Below are 16052 nucleotides of genomic sequence, written 5' to 3'. Positions count from 1 at the left end.
CATTCTCCTGCTTGCTCTTGGCCATGGGATTTCCCATTGCTTGCTTCTCTATCACACACACTCTTTCCCCATCTCTCTTTCTCCCCAATGAGTACCCAAAGCAGTTTTTACAAATGATTTTTACAAACACACACACATACACACAACCCTAGACTAAAATATGGGCGTTGCACAGCAACCAAAAAAGAAATGTAGGCAATACAGTGTGTTTTAAATTTGCAGGCGACCTACCACCAGGAAAGAGGGGTGTGTTTGTATGTGTGTATGGAAGGGCACTAGGGATGTAGCCTTGGAGCCAAGGAGGTGGTAGCCCCCAAAAGTTTGGGAACTGCTGCTTTGGCCAAAACTGCCCTGTGCACCCTTCCACCTTGTAGAATACTTTGCAGATGACTACCCACCCAATAAAATGGTTCTGTTATAATTTAACCCATTTTAGGGAGTGTCCAAAACAAGCTTACTGCAAGTTGGAAGAGGAGCCGGCAGTGCCAGTATGGAGTCTGCTGCGAAATCTGGATGGCCTTACGCAGCAGCGGCTTCGCTGCATCAACCGAGTTCTGAAAAGCGAGAGACAGACATCAAGTCATGTGTTGGGGGGACAGGGGGCAACATTAAAGCAAGAAAAAAAAACAATATCAGGAAAGCAAGACTTAACAAGTGATGCAGTTAAGTGCAACACAAATATTTTGGATGAATAAGCAAGTTTCCAAGACCCCGCAAGCAACCATCGTCACCCTTCTATGTGTGCAAATTACACACTTCTCATTTAAGGGGAACACCTTGTAAACACCTATGGAATTCTTCTTACTTTTTAACACTGGTAGGCCAAAGTTTGGAGGCATGACTGAAAATCTGTGCAGAAAATCCCAGATACAAACCATGGTATTTTGAGTTACACTCAAAGAACAGGGCTAGGAATACGGAAAGGACGCCTAGTCTAAGTTAGTGGTAGACCAACAATCTAACAGTCCAGAAGCATCACAGGGCACTAGCCAAACACTTCTTAAAACTCAGAAATGAGGCATAGTGGCCTGTATCTTGTTCTCTGCATGAAGGTTCCACCAAGCTCTTAAAGTTGTTCTCGCGAAGCTTTCTCAGCCCCATCTATCTTACAGGGTGTCTGTTGTGGGGAGTGGAAGGCAAAGGTGATTGTAAGCCACCTTGAGATCCCTTCAGGTAGTAAAAACCAGGTAGAGAAAACCAGGTCTTCTCTTCTTCTTCAGAGTTCTTGGGGCCAGTATTATCTAGTGGCTAGTGTCAGATTAGGACTTGGAAGACTTCAGTCAAGTTCAAATGTCCCCTTTGCCATAAAATGATCTTGGGTCATTCACTCTCAACCCAACATATAGGAGAGGGACTATAATATACTCATTTTTGGGCTGCCTTTGTTCTCCAGGATCTCTCCTGGCTCACTCTCCCGACTGCAGCCTGGCAGTGGAGATCTGCTACCCCCCCCCCCCAAAAAAAATTATCCTTATGGGGTCTAGAACTACTTTTTACATTTATTTCATTTCTAACCATTTTCCTGATTTTCTTAATTAAATCATCAGGTATTCCTTTATGCTCGAAGACACTTACTGTGTCTTCCTCCGCACCCAGAGGATATCCTCACCCCCTCAGAGGGAGAACAACATATATCACTCAAAGCCCCTTGAAAGAAAGGTGGGACGCAAATGTGGCAGACAGGCAGACATTTTAGTTTTGTTTTTAAACAGCAGAAATAAGGTTGCTTGAGAAAGATCAGCAGTCTGGCAGACTCATACTGATCCGTCTTGGAGAGCTACTTTAATTCCATCAATTTACCAAAATAAAAATACTTTCCATTATCAAAAGTGAAGAAAGGAAACTGGCTCCCAGTAACAAGCAGCAAGTTGTTGCCAATTTTCAATCAAACGTTCCTCATCAGAACTGAACTTTCTCCCTTTAGGATCATCAGTACTAGCCATTTCCAATGAATGCATTTCAGTTTCTTCAGCAATTCATTCAGATGGACGAAAAGCCAGATGAATAAAATCTAATCATGGTATGTGTGTGATTTTTTCCCACTTTTGAGACTAGGAAGTATTATTTCAATAAAATGTCTCTTCCTTGTGAGAATTCGACACACATCAGTATTTAGTCTGCCAGACTGGTATCTGCTATTTAAAAGCAAAGCAAATCTAGAATTTTGTCAGCATTCTGTCTAAGCTTCATATGTGAGCAGCTCCACTCAGCAGCCGTTTGGAGCTACACAGTGGCTAGCAGCAGGATGATGGACATCATGTCCATCTACATGACAGACATCACGTCCATTTTAGGGAACGTGCCAGTAGATGTTCCACATCAAAAATCTCTCTTTGGCTGCTAGCCCCCCAAAAGATGTTGGTGTTCAAAGAGGCACTGTGTGAAGCCAACTCTTTTCTCTACTTACCTCTTGACAATATAGCTCAGACAGGAGACTGGCTGCTTCAAACTTGACATCCTCAAACTGAGGAATCTGGTAGCATCCTAGTTAAGAATGTAGGAACACTAAGAAGAGCCCAACAACATTATACCAGTTGGTTCATGTATATGAAGCACTATCCCCAGCTCTACAATGATCCACATGAAAATGCAACTGAAAAGTACAGGAACACAGGGCTTGGCTTCCCTGTCATACCTGCCCCCCAGAAACTGGTGCTCAACTAATATTTAGAAAGATGGTGATATCATAGTTACGAGTCTCACAAATTAATGGGGAGACCTGTGTTCAAATGCCTAAATAGCCTTGAAGTTCACTAGGTTATTATATCTTACTCTTTACAGGATTATTGTGGGGTAGGTAAGGGAATATAAGTACAAGATAAAAATGTTATAGATTTCATCTACATGCAAACCAACAGATTCCGGCACTTAAAGTACTTTAAATTATTATTCGTAGTGTAAGCTATCTAAACATGAATTAACAAAGCCATGATACTGACACAAGGGATCTTGAAAGCTTTTGGTTTGCTCAAGTTGTTGTTGTTGTGTTTAAGGCAATCTGTGACAACTTTTCAAAGTATAACAATCCAAATTTTCAAGAGACAGAAAAGGATACTTGCTGCGATATCAACCACTATAAAAGAGATAAAGAAAAATTAGGGATTCCTGAAATTTGACAGAATGCAGCACAGACAAATTAACAAAACAATGTTTCAGCTCCTCCTCCTCTACAACACAACCCAGTTAGTCTTCTCTAGGACACAAAACCCAAGGGGGAGAGAGAGGGCAAACCCAGGAAGAACAGAAACCCCTTTTGGCAGTTGCTTTCTCCCTATCAGCCCCACCTTCACCATCCTTTTGAGGCTCAGATGTTGATTCTCCAAAACTGACAGCCAATAGCAGAAATCCCTAATTAACATTTCCCTCTTGTGTTAATACAAGCTTGTGATTACAGATGCAAATAAAACACTCCCCATCTCTCCATCCATTCAAACACGCCGTTTTCTGAATATGTCACAGGTTCTATACTTTGTACATTTATTAGTATAACATGCTACTTTTGTTGCTAGAATGTTTTCTTTTAAACCTAAAGCTGGTACTTGAACTACCTTGTTTTTCTTTTCTCCTTTCTCTTCCTCTTTTCCTTTTCTGGTGTGGGGATTAGATTAAGGATAAATGTATCAATTTGTGATGTGAAATCCGGGAAGGGGGGAATGGAAGCATTCAGGAACCTTTCCCTCAATTTTTCTAGAAAATTTGTGGAGCAGTAAAACAAACTCCTATGCAATATTCCCTCTCATGGAAAATGTGGGAGGTATTTTTAAAACAAGGAACCCCACACTCAAGAAGTATGAAGATTTCTATGTCAGACAAGTTGCACTATTTAAGTCATGTCTCTATGGCAATATTTTCAAGGATCTACAGAATGCATCTAACCTATACTGTACTTAAAGTGATATAACACATATAACACTATCATTATTATTTTACTATATTCCATTTGCTACCAAATTAAATGTCAACCCCCTCTCTCAAAAGAGCAAGAATTAAGATCCATGCTCTGTAACATAGGTTACAGAACTTCTCAATAATGTAATTGGCAATTTTCTTGTAGAAAGATAAAACAATGTAAAATTTCCCAAATATTCTAAAGAATTGTTTGTATGCTAAAATAATCTGTTTTATGTTGCTTGAGCACTCCTCTCATAATCCAAGTGGGGGCCCTTCTCCCATTTACACAATCTCACCAGAGCCTTTAAATTACAAAAAGACCCGAGAACTTTTTGTACACTTCTCCCCAGAAACTATTTGGGATCATTTTCAAAAATCCCTTTCAATTAACAAAATGCTCTTTGAGGTAAGCTTTTAGTCACTCAGAACGTGTAGTATGGACATTTTTATGTAAGGTAATCTACAGTATGTATAGTACTAAAGCAGAAATCCTGTATATACCGTAGACAACTACACCATATTTTCAAGCACACATTGTTTAAACAGAATTATTTTTTAGACAATTCACCTGCAATATGTATAATATACACTATAAAAATTCAATATTTTCATATTCACTTGATATTCAAAAAAGCTGTATGACTTAAAGTATTCCTTTCCAAAAGAGACTGTTTTGTTTGGTACAAAACATATTTTCTATCTTCTATATTTTCTATTTTCACCCTGTGCACCTTTCAAACATCGCTTCCCAGGAAAGGTATGCTTAAATATTGTGCAGGGTAAAGGAGTTTACAGCTCTCTTTCCATCTGGTACTCGGATATAGTGGCAATTCTTTATACTTTTACATTTCTTGAATATACCAAAACTTTTAATTAACAAGTTAACACCATTTATAGTCTCCCCTTTTCACCAAGACTCTAGGTGGATGTCAGTACAATCATCAAGATGGAACATCCATAGGATGTTTCTTATGCCAAATTATAACTGAAACATTTACACTAAATAGTAGAACCACCTGAGGTTTGGTAACAAAATACTGCATAGATTAGCCTATTGATCACATAGGAATCCCTGAAATATTTCTCAGGCTTTGAGGAACCCTAGAAGTGATGACCTGACCCTTGAGAGAAGTGGGCATGGAAATAAGATGCAGCAGCCAGCCAACTGATTGATCATTTACTATTTCCATTGTGGAGATAGAGACTAGGTCTGCAGACCAACAGAGGAAGCTGGTTTCAATGACATCTAGTGATTTCAGCAGCCACCCAAACCGCTAGAAAAGTCCAAGTACCTCCTGGGTAGCTCTCCCTGGAATAAATTCTAGATGAGGCCTGAATTGGAGTAGAGGTTAAGAGCATCAGCTTCTAATCTGGCAAGCCAGGTCTGATTCCCCTTCCTCGAAATGTAGTCAGTTGGGGGATCTTGGGCCAGTCACATTCCCATAAGAGCTATTCTCACGAGCAGTTCTGTCACAACTCTCAGCTCCACCTATCTCACAGGATGCCTGTTTTGGGGAGTCAGTTCTCTCAAGAGCTCTCAGCCCCACCTACCTCACAGGATGCTTGCTGCGGGGAGAGGGAAAAAAGGCAATCATAAACAGCTTTGAGACACACGAGGCCTGATGGGTAACCTTGGGTCAGTTACGGTCCTGTTAGAGCTGCTCTCCTAGATCAACTGTGTCAGATTCTCCGCCTCACCTACCTCACAGGGTGTCTGCTGCGGGGAGAGGAAGGGAAGGCGATTGTAAGCCGCTTTGAGACTCCTTCGGGGAGAGAAAAGCAGAGTATAAAACCAAACTCTTCTTCTATTTCTCCTTGCTGCCACAAGATGAAAGCGACACTCCCTTGTCGACACCAGGATCCATCCAGCTTTAGTTCCACTTGTTCCGCAGTACGGCGCAAACCGCCTAGAGCTCCCCTTGGAGAAAAACGGGCCTGAAAAGGGTCATGAACGAATATTGCAGCGTAATCCCCCCCCCCCCATTTCCAGGATCCCCCCTCCCCGCAGAGGCCACGCAGCCTCCCCCACCGCCTCCCTCCCTCCCTTCCTTCTCCCCTCCCCGGGCGACGCACCGCCTTCTCGAGGTGCCCCCGGGCCTGCTCTCCGTTGCGCGTGTGGTGGTAGAGGACGGAGCCGAGCTGGAGGTGGGTGCGGGCCTCGACGCGGGCGGGGGGCTTGCGGGGCAGCACGGCCTGGAGGCAGTGGACGCAGAGGCGCACCTTGGGCGGGCTGGACGTGCGGAAGTGCTCGGCCAGGCCCAGCAGCGCCACGTACCAGGACTCCGACGCCCCCGACGACGAGCCGCCCGCGCCAGACGCCGCCGAGGACGACGACGACGACGCCGAGGAGCCGCCGCCGCCGCCGCCGCCCGTGGCGCTGGTGGTCGCGCTCGTCGTCGTGGTCGTCGTCGCCGCGGCCGTGCTGGCCTCGGCCCCGCTCGCCCCCGCCGGCTGCGACGGCGGGGGCTGCGACGGAGGCGCCGCCGCCGAGGAGGAAGACGAGGCGGCCGAACCCGCGCCAGCGCCTCCCGCCCCCGCCGAGCCGCCCGAAGCTCCCACGGCCGCCATCTTAGATTTTTTACCTCAGGCAAGCCTAAGGAGAGGAGAAAGAGGGGGCACTGCGCCTGCGCGTGTCCGCGCAAGGTGGCCTGGGAAACTGAGTCGGTAGCTGCGGTGGCGCGTTAAGAAGAAAGCCTCTTCTTGGGCAAAAACTGGGCGGGAGGGTGGTTCGTTTGACCTTTCGGCAAAGCTTCATGGGAGGTGTAGTCCCGGGGCAAAGGGCATTTAATTCATATCTTTTAATTCAGTGCTATGAAGGTGGATTCAGGGAGTCTGAAGCAGCACAGCAAACATTTAGTCTAAGTCTTTAAAACCAGCAAAGGTTTATTCAAGGTGTGAGGTTTTGTGTGTTATGTGCACTTCCCTCAGATAATGTGATAGAAATCATCAGACTACATATATAAGCAGAAGCGTCAATAATTTACTGCTCATTTACTCTCTCCTTATATATGTACTTTGATGATTTCATTATCTGAGGAAGTGTGCATACACACAAAATCTCATACCTTGAATAAAACTTTTCTGCTGCTACTGGACTCTAGAACACCAACAATAACTGGTGTCCCTACATATATATATATATGATAACATCCATATGCCATATAGTCTGTACCAGCCGAGCACTTTATTCCCCCTCCCTCCCATCGGAGAGAGGACGGGAGCTCCTGGGTTTGAATATATATATATTGGTTTTAATTCAATGTTTTAATTGGAATGTATTGATATGTTGTAAGCCATTCTGGGCCCCAGGGGAAAGCAGCATAGAAATTTAATTAATAAACAAAAAATATTTGTCAAGTCTACTCTCTTTCTCTGGAGATCTCCCAGCTGGGCTCCCAAAAGGTTCTGCTGCAAAAAATGTGGTAGTTCTTAAGGTGCCATTGGGCATTGCAAAATAAAACGGCAATACGTCTGGAATAGGAAACAGAACACATAATAAGGTCAATCTATATCTGAGGTAGTCTGCTTGCACACAAAAGTTTATACCTTGAATAAAACTTTGTTGGTTGTAAAGGTGCCATTTGATTCAAATTAAGGTCAGCTATTTTTATTACTAATGTTATGTCAAATAATGAAGTAACAAACATAATAGTAATTATTTATTGTATGGCAAAGTTACATACAGGCTATAATATATCTAAATTACATATAGGTATGTGTATATACATATATATAAAGGAAAAGGTATCCCCTGTGGGGAAAAGGTATCCCCAGTCATGTCTGACCCTTGGAGTGATGCCCTCTAGCTCAGTGGTCCCCAACCTTTTTATCACCGGGGACCGGTCAACGCTTTACAATTTTACTGAGGCCTGGGGGGGGGTCTTTTGCTGAGGGACATCGCCTTTGCCGCCTGAGCCCCTGCTCCACTTGCTTTCCCACCATGCCCCTGACTTCCCGCCGCCCACTGGGGGGCGCTTGCCAGCAGCAGCTGCGCAGTGCCATGTTGAGGGGGAGCCCCAGCTATGACAGCCGCTGGAGAGCAACAAAAGTGAGCCGGCGGCAGAGTGGCAGGGCAGCTCCCGAGGCAGCAGCTGAGGAGGAGGACGAGGAGGAGCCTGGTACCGACTGATCAATGGACCAATACCGGTCCACGGATCGGGGGTTGGGGACCACTTCTCTAGCGTTTTCTTGGCAGACTCAATACAGGGTGGTTTGCCAGTGCCTTCCCCAGTCATTACCGTTTACCCCCCAGCAAGCAAGCTGGGTACTCATTTTACCGACCTCAGAAGGATGGAAGGCTGAGTCAACCTTGAGCCGGCTGCTGGGATCGAACTCCCAGCCTCATGGTCAGTGCTTCAGACAGTGTGTTGGCTGCCTTACCACCCTGTGCCACAAGAGGCTCACATACATACATACATACATACATACATACATACACACACACACACACACACACATATATAGTAGCCAAGTTGGTACAATGGGTACACAGAGAGAACCATACAAATACAAATATCAATTAGTATTATTAATCCCAGTAATAATTGTAGAAATTATCAGCAGCATTAAATTTTAAACAAATTATATATTAACAATAAAATCCAATAGCTATTGTTTATATTTTTCTCCCTATGATGTGCCTGATGGGAGATGCAGTTTCTTTACATACATTCTACAGAAGCTAGATTAGGGGAGTATATTTTATTCTGTAACCTGCCATGAGCCGGCTTGCCAAGAGTAGCGGGAAATAAATATAAATATAACAATAACAATAATAATGATAATAGATTCAGGTGGATAGGTGTGTTAGTCTGAAGCAGCAGAACAAAGTGTGAATCCAGTGGTACCTTTAAGACCCAACAACATTTTATTCAAGGTATAGTTTTATTAAAAGTATAAGCCAGGCTATCTCAATCGGGGTTTCATGAAACCCTGGGGTTTCTTGACAGCCCTAGAAGGGTTTCCTGAATCAAAGGAAGTTAATTAATTCTTGATATATATTTTTTAATTTGTTAAACATTTATCGGTTGATATGACCATATCTGGTCATGTTGACCCTCCCCCCTCCTCCCAAAATGGCCAATGATGGCCTAGAGGGGGTGGGAAGGAGAGGGCCCTGACTGTTCACAGCTCTGCTTCCCAAACATATTGGGCATGATTGCGCCACTTCTGGGGTTTCTCAACGCCTGAAGAATGTTTCAGGGATTTCTCAATGGGAAAAGAGTTGAGAAAGGCTAGTATAAGCTTATACCTTGAAAAGCACTTTGCTGGTGTTAAAGAGAAAGACTGGCTCCGACCTGGTGGAATACTCTGCCAAAGGAGAGCAGAGCCCTGCGGGACCTACAAGTATTCCACAGGCCTTCCAAGGAAGAACTGTTCCACCAAGCATACAGTCAAGGCCCGGTAAGAGTTAATATCTAATCTCTAGCCCTCCTTTCCTGCACCTAATCTAGCAAATGTACACCAAACTAGCAAATTTATACCATGCTCTCCCAAGTCCCAAACTGGGATTTTATGAGCAACAGTGTTATAGATTGTACTTTGAATTTTAATGTAAACTACGTATGAACTGGTATTTATATTGTATGGATTTTTAAAATGATGTGATCAGTGCTGAGTCACTTGAGACAGGGCAAAATAATAAATAAATAAATAAATAAATACATACATACATACATACATACATACATACATACATACATACATACATAAATGCTATTATTAACCATTTATGACTAAGGGTGGGAAGGAAAATAAACTATTAACCATTGACTTGAGGAAGGAACGGGGGAAATGATTAACCATTTGTGACAAGGAATGAAGGGAAAAAGCCAGCCAGCCACTGGGATAGATAGATAGATAGATAGATAGATAGATAGATAGATAGATAGATAGACAGACAGACAGACAGACAGACAGACAGACAAAGGTGACCAGATTGTCCCACTTTTGGAGGGACATCTGGGGGCACCTGGCAAATTGTACTTATGTTGGAATTAAAAATATGTATATATTACATTACTATTTTTATGTTCTATGCGTTCTATTAAACTTTGTTGCTCCATATAGACCAAATTTTTAATCAAGAACCCCGCCAGTCAATGGTGTCCCGCTTTACCAATGTTGAAATCTGGTCAACTTTAGATAGATAGTTAGATAGATAGATAGATAGATAGATAGATAGATAGATAGATAGATAGATAGATAGATAGATAGATAGATAGATAGATAGATAGATAGATCAAAACTTTGTTGTAAAGTATTCCAATATTCCTATGATATACTTAGTAGTGTGATTTGAAATAATGCTGTCAGTAATGTCGTGTTCTTGAGGTGCCACAGGTGTGATTGGAAATAACTTTGTTAATAATATCACTGGCCTTTTAGATGCCACTGGACTCAAGGGTTTCTACTGCAAAGGCAAGACATGGCCTCTGCTCTTTGCGAAAACACGAGGTGGGAAAGGCAGTCCGAGCCTTTCTGCTCCCTTACTCCTCAGCACTACCCGGGACAGCGCCCGTGCAGGAGAAGTCGCGATGAGCACGATCCGCTGCAAAAAAACAAAACAGAATCGCAGAAAACCGGAAGGATGAGACGCCGGCCGCTTGTTTCCTTCCCTGCGTCCCGAAAGCCGAACTACAACTCCCAGCAGCCTTTGCCTCTCCATTCCCCCAGAATCCGCCGCGGCGGCCTCTCCTCAAAGACGGAGGGGAACAGCGCAGGACAGGAAGAGACTGGTGCGCGGTGCATTGTGGGCTGGTGGGGGTCATTATTTTGGAGCCATGGACAACAGTCGAGATGCGCCAGGTGAGTCTCACCTGCTTAACTCAGCCCGTTTTCGCCAGGCAGCTGCCCCCCCTGGCCCTCTTAAACCTCCCTCGGCCGGTTTATGGGCTAATCCTGCAAATGGGGCGCTTGTCTATTGATCCTCCCGGCCACGCACCATCCTCCCTCCTCTCCGCCCTGGCCTGTGCTCTTCTCTGCTACAAGTTTTTCTCGGCCTCTTTCGTTCCTTTCCACGCAGGCTAATCATCTCCTGGCACCTTACAGGCTCAAATGTTTATTATGGTTTTGTTTTTCAAAGGGATGAGCAAAGTCAGGAACCCACAATGTTAAAATACAAAGATGTATTGTTAGGTAGACATTTAGAAGATTTCAGACCACGCCAAAAGGTAACAGTCTGACTGAGTCTGTGCAATGTTGCATGTACAGTCTTCATGGTTGTACGGGGTATGACCCCAGACCAAACGTCTTTTGCCATTTTTATCCCTTTCCTGCACAGGCGAGTAATCTCTTATCAACTTAGAGGCTCAAATGTTTGTTATGGCTTCAGCTTTCAAAGGGAGAGCAAGTCAGGAACCCAAGGGTTGAGCAACAAAATCTGTTAAAATTAAAATATAAATATTATTCTGTGTACTTTATGAATTATAAACTTCTATTGTAAACCGCACTGAGCTGTAAGGGAGGGTGGTGTAGAAATGTAACAAACAAGTAATCTCTTGTCAATTTAGAGGCTCAAATATTTATTATGGCTTTAGCTTTCAGAGGGAGAACAAGTCAGGAACTCAAAGTTTGAGCAACACAATAGATTATAAATAAATTACAAATGTTTATTATGTGCATATTAATTATTGTGTGCATATTAAGAAGATTAAAAACAACACTACAACAATCCAAGTCTGCAGTGTTCTATGTACAGTCTTAATGTTGCACATGGTATGACCATAGACCTGTTGAATTTTGCCTTTTCTATTCTTTTCCCACACTGGCAAGTACTCTTCTGGCACCTTAGAGGCTAAAATGTTTATTATAGCTATGGCTTTCATGGGGAGAGTGCCAGAAAAGGGGAAATTGTTGTTGAAGTAGAATTTATATACAAGTTTGAAAAATTGGGAGTCAGGTGTAATGATTAAAATGTTGACTTTATAGTAGGATTCAGATCTCTAAGTGGCCATCGACTTTCCTGCTGGACCTTGGGCCACTTGCTTGCTCTCAGCCTTGCAGAGTGGGATGGGGTGAAAAGGCTAGGATCTCTGGAAGAAGGAGGAAGAACAACAGAAAAATAAATTTGGTTAAGAGGATAAGGACTGTATCCAAGATACCTTAAAATAGACAGCTTAGTTCTGTAGTGTAGAACTTGAGATCCTGCTTTCTTACAATGCTTACGGTTGCCTGGTTACGAAAAGCTATTATTATAACTTGATTGATTGGACTACTTATAATCTTTTATCTATGTACAAGTTTGACACTGCCAGGTTAGGCTTAACAGGAGTGTGTAGTTCACTGCACAGAGGAATTCTCACTCGCATATCTTTCAAAGTTGTTTGTATGCCCTATATCTTATGTTGCTGATAGCTCACTGGTTGTGGGCTGTGATGGGATCGTAAATTGCCGTTGCTCCACAGAGAAGTCTAAAAACAAAAGTGTTATTTATTTACAAAATGTATACTCCACATTTCTATCCTCATCAGGGCCATCAGAGCTGCTAACAGTTAAAAGCATAATAAAACAATTCAAACCAAATTAAAACATGTATCAAAACAATAACCACAACCTAGGTTAAAATGTGTATATGAAAACATAAGAACAAAGGCAGAAAGGAGAAATCATGGAGGAATTGCCACATGATAGGAAAAAGGCTTTGCCATCTGGGAAGAGTTCCAGAGTTTGGATGCTGCCTAATGTACACCTGAAACAAGGGCCTCAGGAGATTAACAAAGTGGATGAGTAGGTTTGTATGGGGGTGGGTGGTCCTTCGGTTAAGCTGAAGGAAGAGTCCAAGCACTTGAAATCTCACGGCTTGAATAAATCATTGTTGGTCTTAAAAGTGCTACTGGACTCTGATTTTGTAATAATTATCACTGTAAAGGAAAACATTTCATAATCCATTCCCTCTCCCACTTTTTTTCAGGGTGGAATTTGGGATGGGTGGGGCTTCCCATCTCTAAGTAGGTGCAAGATATCAGAAGTGTAGAGCTAACTGGAAATAATTTAAATATAAGTCCATGTGCAGGTGATATTTTTCTTATCTGTTCCGGAAGATTCTGTGAAGGCTCAAGGGGGTGGCAGGTTACAGTGGATGAGCGATAGGGTTGTGAGTGTCCTGCATAGTGTAGGGGGTTGGACTAAATGACCCAGGAGGTCCCTCCAACTCTATGATTCTATGATTCTATGATTAATTAGACACTAGAACATGTTGACAGATGTAGCACTATTTCTGGACACTGTATATAGGAAAAAAGGAATTTAATTGGAATTAATATTGATGGTTTTCTTGAAAAAAACAGAATTAAGGCTGTTTACGGTTTTAAATGAGCAACAATGGCAGTTAGACATATAAAGATCTATATAGGGAACATATTGAAATCTATATGTTGGAATCTGGGAATTAAAACAGAATGGTAGGTGTTCAATATTACAACAACTTTGGTTCAGTAACTGTAAAAATGATTATTCCCAGAGTTCTTTTCCTTTTTGAAAACATACCCATCAAACTGACAAAGCAAATACTAAACTTACCAAATTTATATAGACTAATAATATAGACCAGGGTCACACGAAACATTGGTTGGGAATCCCTTACGCCAGTGGTCCCCAACCTTTTTATCACCGGGGACCACCCAACGCCAGGGACCACTCACCGGGGACCACTCAACGCCTTTTACTGAGGCCCTGTGGGGGGGGGGTAGTTCTCTACTCTCAACCACTGCCCTAACGCTCTCTGATCATCATGGTAATGTTTAAACATCCCTTGAAAATAAGATACAGACACGCCACAACAATGAAGTGTGTTGTAATGAAGTGTGTTGTAAAGGGCTGGGGGGGATGAAGTAAAGGGCCGGGGGGGGGGGAGAGAAGGCGACCTGCCAATTAGTCGAAGGACCACATGTGGTCCACGGCCCACAGGTTGGGGATCGCTACCTTACGCAGAAGCTAAGAAAAAAGGGAAGGGAAATCAATATCTGGAATGACCCAGTCCTAACCAAATGCAATCCTTATTTGTCTGATGATGATGATGTGATTTGTCTAGCTCTTTCCAATTGGCTTGTGGCAACTAAGAATATAACACACAGATGTCATATGTAAAAAAAATATAAAATATGGGGCTTACAAAAGGAAGGGAAAGTAAGGTGGATGCTTCTGTTGGTATCATACCAGGAACATTGGTCAAACCCAAGGATATAGACTAAGGAGATGTGATTCACTGATGCAGAAAGCCGTGGGAACTACAAGCATAGACAGCTTCAAGAAGGGACTGGACAAACTTGGAGCAGAGGTGTAGTTGGGCCACTTTGCCTAGGTTTTGGGGGGACTGTGAGTGAAGAATATGTGAATTGTACTTGTTAATTGAGAAGTCGTGTTCGACCCATCGCGACCCCATGGACAATGATCCTCCAGGCCTTCCTGTCCTCTACCATTCCCCGGAGTCCATTTAAGTTTGTACCGACTGCTTCAGTGACTCCATCTAGCCACCTCATTCTCTGTCGTTCCCTTCTTCTTTTGCCCTCTATCGCTCCCAGCATTAGGCTCTTCTCCAGGGAGTCCTTCCTTCTCATGAGGTGGCCAAATTATTTGAGTTTCATCTTCAGGATCTGGCCTTCTAAGGAGCAGTCAGGGCTGATCTCCTCTAGGACTGACTGGTTTGTTTGCCTTGCAGTCCAAGGGACTCGCAAGAGTCTTCTCCAGCACCAGAGTTCAAAAGCCTCATTTCTTTGACGCTTGGCCTTCCTTATAGTCCAACTTTCACAGCCATACATTGCAACTGGGAAGACCATAGCCTTGACTGGACTCATTTTAATTGGCAGGGTGATGTCTCTGCTTTTTAGGATGCTGTCTAGATTTTCCATAGCTTTCCTCCCCAGGAGCAAGCGTCTTTTAATTTCTTTGCTGCAGTCTCTAGTAGATACCAAAAAACATACCTCCTTGTTTCCAGTTTGGTTTGAATAGTATATCAGTCTCTGCCTCCTGGGTGAGGTTGAATGGCTGAATATTTATTTACAGTTAATAATGAGACCAGAACAGCACTGAAAATAACAAGTAGATGCAGTAGACTGTTTAATGGATGAGGTTGATTCTTGCTTAGAAAGAAAGCAAGAAAGGAAAGAAGAAGGCAAGAAAGGTGGGTACAGCAGGCCGTGCTTTGAGGTGCATGAGATGCAAAAACACTACCATGTGCTGCTGATGCCCTGCCTAAGAGGGAAGTGAAAACTGTGACCATGGAACTCTCAGCTACAGGAATAGACAGGGACTGGATAAACATATGGAGCAGAGGTGGCTTAGTAGTCACAAGGGATGGACGGATTCACTATGTCTATGGCAACAATGCTCTGCATTCTTGGTGCTCGGGAGGCAATGGTGGGAGGGTGCCTGGCCTCATTGGTGGACCTCCTGATGGCTATTGGCCACCATATGACTCAGGGTGTTGGATTCAGTGGGCCATTAGTGTGACCCAACAGGGCTTTTCTTATGTCCTTATGTTCCATTGGAGGTAATCTTGCTGCGACAGCTGTGGCATAGACTAGCTGTTCATGTGTGCTTCTAAGTCCTCTGCTTTGATTCCATGGCCGCTTCAGTTAAGCTCAGGTAGCCGTGGCTAATCACGGTCAGTGGTCCAGGGCAATGGTCTGCAGCCTTATGTGCATCCTGTGGCTCAAACCTCGTGATCCCTGCTCATAATCCTTTCCCGCCTTTCCTTCCTCCGACCAGGTAAAGCCAGCCGGTGGTTTGGAGTCACGACGCCCAAGTCGGTGAAGGCCAACGTGAACATCCTCCATCAGGAGAAGCTGATTGCCCAGAAGAAGCGCGAGATTGAGGCCAAGATGGCCAAACGCAGCCAATCGGCCAGTCAGCAGTCGGCACAGAACAGCGAGTGCGTCTGGACGGTGAAACCTGATTGCTGCTTTTCTGATGTAACCAATATTGAATGGGGGAAGACATGCTGCTCTGATGTTTCTCTGGTCCTGTTTATCAAAATTTATCAACTTGACAGGGGTTTTGTTGTTATACTTGCACTAGTCGTTAAGCCCACTTTAAAAGCGGACAGGATGGAGGCATCAGCCCCCCTTCCCCCCCCCCCCGCGAGGTCTTGGGAAAGGAGCTGGTGGCAGGTGTCCCTCCCATCCTGCTCACTATTGAATTGGGGGCAGGGAGGTGGGAGGAGG

The 16052-nt window shown here is 43.7% G+C and overlaps 2 protein-coding genes across 2 annotated transcripts in view; one reads left to right on the top strand and one right to left on the bottom strand.

Annotated features, from left to right (window-relative positions):
• MAU2 (MAU2 sister chromatid cohesion factor) overlaps positions 1-6478 on the bottom strand; it is a 34270-nt gene extending 27792 nt beyond the window's left edge. The window contains exons 1-4 of the mRNA XM_077332014.1: positions 5965-6478; positions 3056-3073; positions 2408-2473; positions 459-554 (exon numbers count right to left, since the gene is read on the bottom strand). Of these exons, the coding sequence (XP_077188129.1) occupies positions 459-554; positions 2408-2473; positions 3056-3073; positions 5965-6459 (675 nt within the window). The 5' untranslated portion in view covers positions 6460-6478. The remainder of the gene's footprint in view (positions 1-458; positions 555-2407; positions 2474-3055; positions 3074-5964) is intronic.
• A 4060-nt stretch (positions 6479-10538) lies between these two features.
• Positions 10539-16052, top strand: part of SUGP1 (SURP and G-patch domain containing 1) — a 30428-nt gene continuing 24914 nt past the window's right edge. The window contains exons 1-2 of the mRNA XM_077332031.1: positions 10539-10698; positions 15598-15760. Of these exons, the coding sequence (XP_077188146.1) occupies positions 10674-10698; positions 15598-15760 (188 nt within the window). The 5' untranslated portion in view covers positions 10539-10673. The remainder of the gene's footprint in view (positions 10699-15597; positions 15761-16052) is intronic.

This window comes from Paroedura picta, chromosome 4, assembly GCF_049243985.1.
Source record: "Paroedura picta isolate Pp20150507F chromosome 4, Ppicta_v3.0, whole genome shotgun sequence".
In the NCBI taxonomy this organism is placed as follows: domain Eukaryota; kingdom Metazoa; phylum Chordata; class Lepidosauria; order Squamata; family Gekkonidae; genus Paroedura; species Paroedura picta.
This window is presented reverse-complemented; position numbering and strand designations above follow the sequence as displayed.